Below are 6,652 nucleotides of genomic sequence, written 5' to 3'. Positions count from 1 at the left end.
TGTGATGGGAGAGTATAGACCAAGTGGATCATAAAACTTGGAGATGACTTGAAGTAATTGACACTTAGTAGCAGGCTGTTCTGAAGCGTCAGCCAAAAATGTTCTAGAAGATATGGAGATAACATCAGACTCTGCATCCCAATATATGCCTAATACTTGTGGTTTCATTTGTACTCTTAAATTATTCGACTTCATAGTGCACTACAGCAAGTTAGAATTGGTGGCCCATTTTGAAAAATAAAGTTGGATAATAGCCATCAGACCCGTAAGCGCTTGGTAAATTGTCCAGAGTTCACTTTCATCTGAGACTCAAGAAATAAAGTTATCCATATAAGTACATGTAGCCACAAGTGCAGCTGCTGAAGGGAATAAATGGTGGTTGATTATAGCTAATTCCCGGATTGTTGCGTGGTGAATAGTCACATAATCACAGATGAGGAGATGGATAAGTTCAATTAACCCAAAGTCGTGATGAGGTTCACCGCTCTGAACATAATTCATTACAGAACTGTCGGTTCATCAAGGAATACTTAGCTTCAAAAGGTAAAGGCAATCTTACGTTGGTAGCTCATTTATTTGTTCTATAGATTTCTATTGATAGCTTCTATTTAACCATTTCTTAACCAAGAATACGTTTTTCGGAGGACCTACTTCGTCTAACGCGACACACGAAGAGCGTTATCAACAGTTGTATGCGTGCACTGTGCCATGGTCATTTTATCCTAATCCATTGTTAAGTAGCTTCGGTGAGGGGGGAAATAGTCCTTTTTCTAGCCTCAGATTAAAATGGAATATTTTTTTCTGAAACAGCACATGTCAATAAATCTTAGTTTGGAGATATCCACCTAAAACGTGCCCATGTCAGAGACAAGTGCTTTTTCCCAACAAACTATTATTACCAGGCAGAGCTACCGGATAAAGCAATGCAGTGACGTGTGTAGTTTCTGCAGAAAACGATAGATCTATACTTAAAGACTGTATTACTTGCCTTAACTCAACTGTGGCAAAATCTTGACATGTGTCGCTTCAAAAAAAAAAAAAAAAAAAAAAAATTCTGCTCCATATTATCTCAAATTTTAAAACGCTGTTGATAGATAAAAGTCCACCACTATCACCTTATCGGTCTATCCAAGGCTGGTTACGGATATATTATTAGAACGTAGACCAGGTATCACTCGAAAGTCCTTAGAACTAGAAATACCTTAGTGCGTCGAAATGTCTGACAGTTAAGTTATCATTGTTCCCTCCATCATGTTCTTAGTTTCTGCCCGAAAGTGGAACTATTGAGAAACAACAGGAACCACACAGTAAGGAGGAATACTGCAGAACCTCTAAAAAATCTGGAAGATTTGAAGTCTTTGATGGAGTGCACTGTACCTCTATCACGGTGTTAGAAGAATAGGTGATAAAGTGGTCTGCTTCTTACTACCTGAAACCTTGTCCCAATAATGTCACTTAGTTCAATGGCATCCTCTAGAAGGCAGTGCGTTTTGGGAGCCTATAGCATGATTCCTTCTGAACTATTATCTGGTTTCAGTGTATTGTTTACTGTTAATAGTAACGTAATAATAATAATAATAATAATAATAATAATAATAATAATAATAACGTCTGGAGGACGTGTAAGAGGAATTGCTGCTAATGGTGCATAAATATACTGGGTTGTATTGAAAGAATTTGGCGTAACAGAGAAGAAGGAATGGTTAAATTCGCGCAATTCCTTCGCGAATCCTTCAGATGATAACAGAAATATATTTGTGTTTTCTAATGCACGTCACCTCTTCAGGTGTATACGAAACCGCCTACAAAAAGTAACCAGTTTATTATTGAGGGAAACATTATAAAATTCATCGTATCACTATGAAAGTCTGTTTGCTGCTAACATAGTGCATGCAACTCATCTAGGAGTATGTTCTAAGTTAACTGAAATTCCACGCGAATGAAGGGTGAATAGCATACAGGGGCGTAGCCAGACGGGGGTTTACAGAGGGTTAGAAACCCCCTTGGAAATTTTACAAAAAGACAAACAAAAGAAACTGATAATAAACAATAAACTAAAACATTCTGAGACATAATTGTAGAACCAACAGATCTGGTGAATCTATTTTCTAAGAAATCTCGAAATTTAGATTTTAGATTTTAAACTGAACATACCTTTCGTTGTAAAACTGTTGACCTTGATCGTATAGTACTTGTCCTGTATTTTAATATAAGTATTTGTAGTGCGCTGCAATCTGAATATCGCCATAATTCACTTGAATCAGTGTCTTTATGATGAAAAGACTTGCATGCGAGCACCACACGTGCAGAAACACCTTCATTGTGTTCTATATTCATTTTTTATCTACAACGCCCCCCCCCCCTTCCACACACAGATCGGCTGATCCTAGTTACGCCACTGATAGCATGTATATTATAATCATAATTCAACGGCCATGGGTATTTGATTCAAGACGATAGGCCAATCGATCATAGAATACTGTGACCGACAATTTCTTTACTTTGAAAAGGAACCATTTGTTTGACACCTTAAACAGAAAATTTACCTCACAAGCAAGAACAAAATGCAGCACAGATTCTAAAGAAATTGAAAAAATATTAAAATGACTTCGTTAGTTTCGGAAATAATTATAAGGACAGTTTCTTAACCAACAGCACGGTAGAGGGAAACCTTAAAAGCAATTAATTTCGTGGCAGAGCCGGGTATAGAAGCGGGGCCTCCGGGGGTGGCAGCTAATCACACTAACCACTACACCATAAAGGTGGAAGAAAAGGCTAGGAAAACATCAGGTAGGGAAGCTGCCACCTGGGCGACTGCCCTAAATGCAGATTAGTAGTGAGTGAGTGAGTGCGTGAGTGGTCGCTCGGTCTGTCGGTCGGTCGGTCGGTCGGTCGGTTGGTTGGCTGGCTGGCTGGCTGGCTGGCTGGCTGGTCAGTCGGTCGGTCGGTCGGTCGGTCGGTCGGTCGGTCGGTCGGTCGGTCGGTCGGTCGGTCGGTCGGTCGGTCGGTCGGTCGGTCGGTCGGTCGGTCGGTCGGTCGGTCGGTCGGTCGGTCGGTCGGTCGGTCGGTCGGTCGGTTGGTTGGTTGGTTGGTTGGTTGGTTGGTTGGTTGGTTGGTTGGTTGGTTGGTTGGTTGGTTGGTTGGTTGGTTGGTTGGTTGGTTGGTTGGTTGGTTGGTTGGTTGGTTGGTTGGTTGGTTGGTTGGTTGGTTGGTTGGTTGGTTGGTTGGTTGGTTGGTTGGTTGGTTGGTTGGTTGGTTGGTTGGTTGGTTGGTTGGTTGGTTGGTTGGTTGGTTGGTTGGTTGGTTGGTTGGTTGGTTGGTTGGTTGGTTGGTTGGTTGGTTGGTTGGTTGGTTGGTTGGTTGGTTGGTTGGTTGGTTGGTTGGTTGGTTGGTTGGTTGGTTGGTTGGTTGGTTGGTTGGTTGGTTGGTTGGTTGGTTGGTTGGTTGGTTGGTTGGTTGGTTGGTTGGTTGGTTGGTTGGTTGGTTGGTTGGTTGGTTGGTTGGTTGGTTGGTTGGTTGGTTGGTTGGTTGGTTGGTTGGTTGGTTGGTTGGTTGGTTGGTTGGTTGGTTGGTTGGTTGGTTGGTTGGTTGGTTGGTTGGTTGGTTGGTTGGTTGGTTGGTTGGTTGGTTGGTTGGTTGGTTGGTTGGTTGGTTGGTTGGTTGGTTGGTTGGTTGGTTGGTTGGTTGGTTGGTTGGTTGGTTGGTTGGTTGGTTGGTTGGTTGGTTGGTTGGTTGGTTGGTTGGTTGGTTGGTTGGTTGGTTGGTTGGTTGGTTGGTTGGTTGGTTGGTTGGTTGGTTGGTTGGTTGGTTGGTTGGTTGGTTGGTTGGTTGGTTGGTTGGTTGGTTGGTTGGTTGGTTGGTTGGTTGGTTGGTTGGTTGGTTGGTTGGTTGGTTGGTTGGTTGGTTGGTTGGTTGGTTGGTTGGTTGGTTGGTTGGTTGGTTGGTTGGTTGGTTGGTTGGTTGGTTGGTTGGTTGGTTGGTTGGTTGGTTGGTTGGTTGGTTGGTTGGTTGGTTGGTTGGTTGGTTGGTTGGTTGGTTGGTTGGTTGGTTGGTTGGTTGGTTGGTTGGTTGGTTGGTTGGTTGGTTGGTTGGTTGGTTGGTTGGTTGGTTGGTTGGTTGGTTGGTTGGTTGGTTGGTTGGTTGGTTGGTTGGTTGGTTGGTTGGTTGGTTGGTTGGTTGGTTGGTTGGTTGGTTGGTTGGTTGGTTGGTTGGTTGGTTGGTTGGTTGGTTGGTTGGTTGGTTGGTTGGTTGGTTGGTTGGTTGGTTGGTTGGTTGGTTGGTTGGTTGGTTGGTTGGTTGGTTGGTTGGTTGGTTGGTTGGTTGGTTGGTTGGTTGGTTGGTTGGTTGGTTGGTTGGTTGGTTGGTTGGTTGGTTGGTTGGTTGGTTGGTTGGTTGGTTGGTTGGTTGGTTGGTTGGTTGGTTGGTTGGTTGGTTGGTTGGTTGGTTGGTTGGTTGGTTGGTTGGTTGGTTGGTTGGTTGGTTGGTTGGTTGGTTGGTTGGTTGGTTGGTTGGTTGGTTGGTTGGTTGGTTGGTTGGTTGGTTGGTTGGTTGGTTGGTTGGTTGGTTGGTTGGTTGGTTGGTTGGTTGGTTGGTTGGTTGGTTGGTTGGTTGGTTGGTTGGTTGGTTGGTTGGTTGGTTGGTTGGTTGGTTGGTTGGTTGGTTGGTTGGTTGGTTGGTTGGTTGGTTGGTTGGCCATTGCAGCCCTCGTTCCACTTTTCAAATAAATCGAACTATGCAGAAGACATTTCAAAATTTTTTGCTAGAATGATGCGGCATTGAAATGTGCGTAATCTGCGAAATTAAACTAGGATTTTTAAGAATCGTTTTACAGAACTATAAGATCACTTAATTTCCAGAATGACCATTCAACAGTCCCCACATTTTCACGGTTGTGTAAATTGCTTTCTGTGTACATTCTCTTAAAAGTACCACAATTCGGGAATTGTGAGACACTGCAGCATGAAGACAATCCTTATATTACCGAGCGAATTGGCTACGCAGTTCTTGGCTTGTAGCTGTTAGCTCGTATTCGGGAGATAGTGGGTTCGAGCCTCACTGTCGGCAGCCTTGTAGATGGTGTTCATTGCTTTCCTACTTTCAAATCAGAAAATGCTGGTACTAAACCTTAATTAAGGCCACGGTCGTTTCCTATCCAGTCCTAGCCCTGTCCTATCCCATCGTCACCATTAGGAGTGTCTGAGTCGGTGTGACGTAAAACGAACACCAAAAATAAAACTTAAATTACTTTACAAGTGTTTCTCGAGCTCTTTAAGCCTCGTCACCAATACACTGGAGAGTCAGCATTTATGGAACTGCGATGAAATAGTTGAAAATGATTATTTTATGGCTTAATGTGTGCATACTTTATTATGTAACGAGATTTGTCACGATAGGCTCTCAAAACGTTTTAGAGTGCTCTAGATACCCTATGTCACCTTGGTAACAATGTATTTTCTAACGCGAATGTATTAAATTGTAAAACAAGAAGAAACTATTTTATGCGAATGCGGGTACCAAATTATTATCTGTAACTGAAGCTGCCTTGAATAGAAACATAGCGCAAGTTGGCAAGTGTGTATGTAGAACTTGTGTCTGAGCATCATGTGACTACGCATTAAACATAAGGAGGAAATGGTCGTCAGAATAATTCATTACTTTGTATCCCTACGTATGAGACAATTATACAAACAGAGAAACTCCACAATGGAATTAGACCAAAGAAAAATCGGTCACATTCAGGATTGTATATGACGATTAACGTAAGGTAGGCTGCATTGTTAAAAATATAAGCAAGCGCTGTCATTTCATGTAACAAACAAACAAACAAACAAACAAACAAACATACAATTAAACAAACAAATAGCGAAAAATATAATCGAAATTCAGTGGTATCAGTACCCTACTGAAGGTCTATGTCATAGCGTTGCTTAGGTTCATAGGCCCAAGGTCAGTCAGACTGACCTTGATGGACCCACAGTTTGAAGCGTCGCAACGGCAGTCAAGGGAACTAGTTGACATTAACGCACCACCATCTCGATCCTCCTGCCCATACTGCCTGTTATATGCGAGGTTTCTTGCAAATAGGCTGCGACAAAAATTCTCCGCTAGATAGCTGGCATAGACGCACGAAGTTCTTAACGCATTATTATCAGAAATACACTCTGACGACAGCCTACAAAACAATATACAATATAGTCATATGAAATGGATCAATGGACTTGATTTGGAACTATAGGCTTCTGCTTGTATATATTGTGTATATATTGTATACTTATTTATATAATCTATCTGTGCACATCATACGATAAATAATAATAATAATATGTTCACTGAAGCTCGTAAATTATATCAGTAATATTAAACATCGGTAATATTACATGTATGAAGTGTCGTATTTAGCCTCTTCATGTCACAATTTAAAGAGATTCCTGGACGAAAGCTTGGAGTAATACACCAGGCGGCTAACATTTTGTGTTCTTGCCAACGCGTTAATAGAGGTCTTACAAACTTGATTCGGATAATATCATTATCGACCTCACATTGTAACAAAACACATTCTAAGAGGGAAGAAGAAGCAAGTCCTCGTATTGCAGATTACAATCGTAAGTTTGAAGGACTTCCGTCAGTAGGGCAAATCAGCTTCAACAAACTC

The 6,652-nt window shown here is 42.1% G+C and overlaps 1 protein-coding gene across 1 annotated transcript; it reads right to left on the bottom strand.

The window, feature by feature from the left end:
* Positions 1–3,300: 3,300 nt before the first annotated feature.
* On the bottom strand, positions 3,301–4,278 carry LOC137499016 (cell surface glycoprotein 1-like; the record flags this gene model as incomplete). The annotated part of the gene is made up of 1 exon (XM_068227036.1): positions 3,301–4,278. A coding segment is annotated over one exon (978 nt), but the record flags the coding sequence as incomplete, so codon positions are not given.
* Positions 4,279–6,652: the final 2,374 nt, after the last annotated feature.

The sequence above is a fragment of the Anabrus simplex genome, chromosome 3, assembly GCF_040414725.1.
Source record: "Anabrus simplex isolate iqAnaSimp1 chromosome 3, ASM4041472v1, whole genome shotgun sequence".
NCBI lineage: Eukaryota > Metazoa > Arthropoda > Insecta > Orthoptera > Tettigoniidae > Anabrus > Anabrus simplex.
This window is presented reverse-complemented; position numbering and strand designations above follow the sequence as displayed.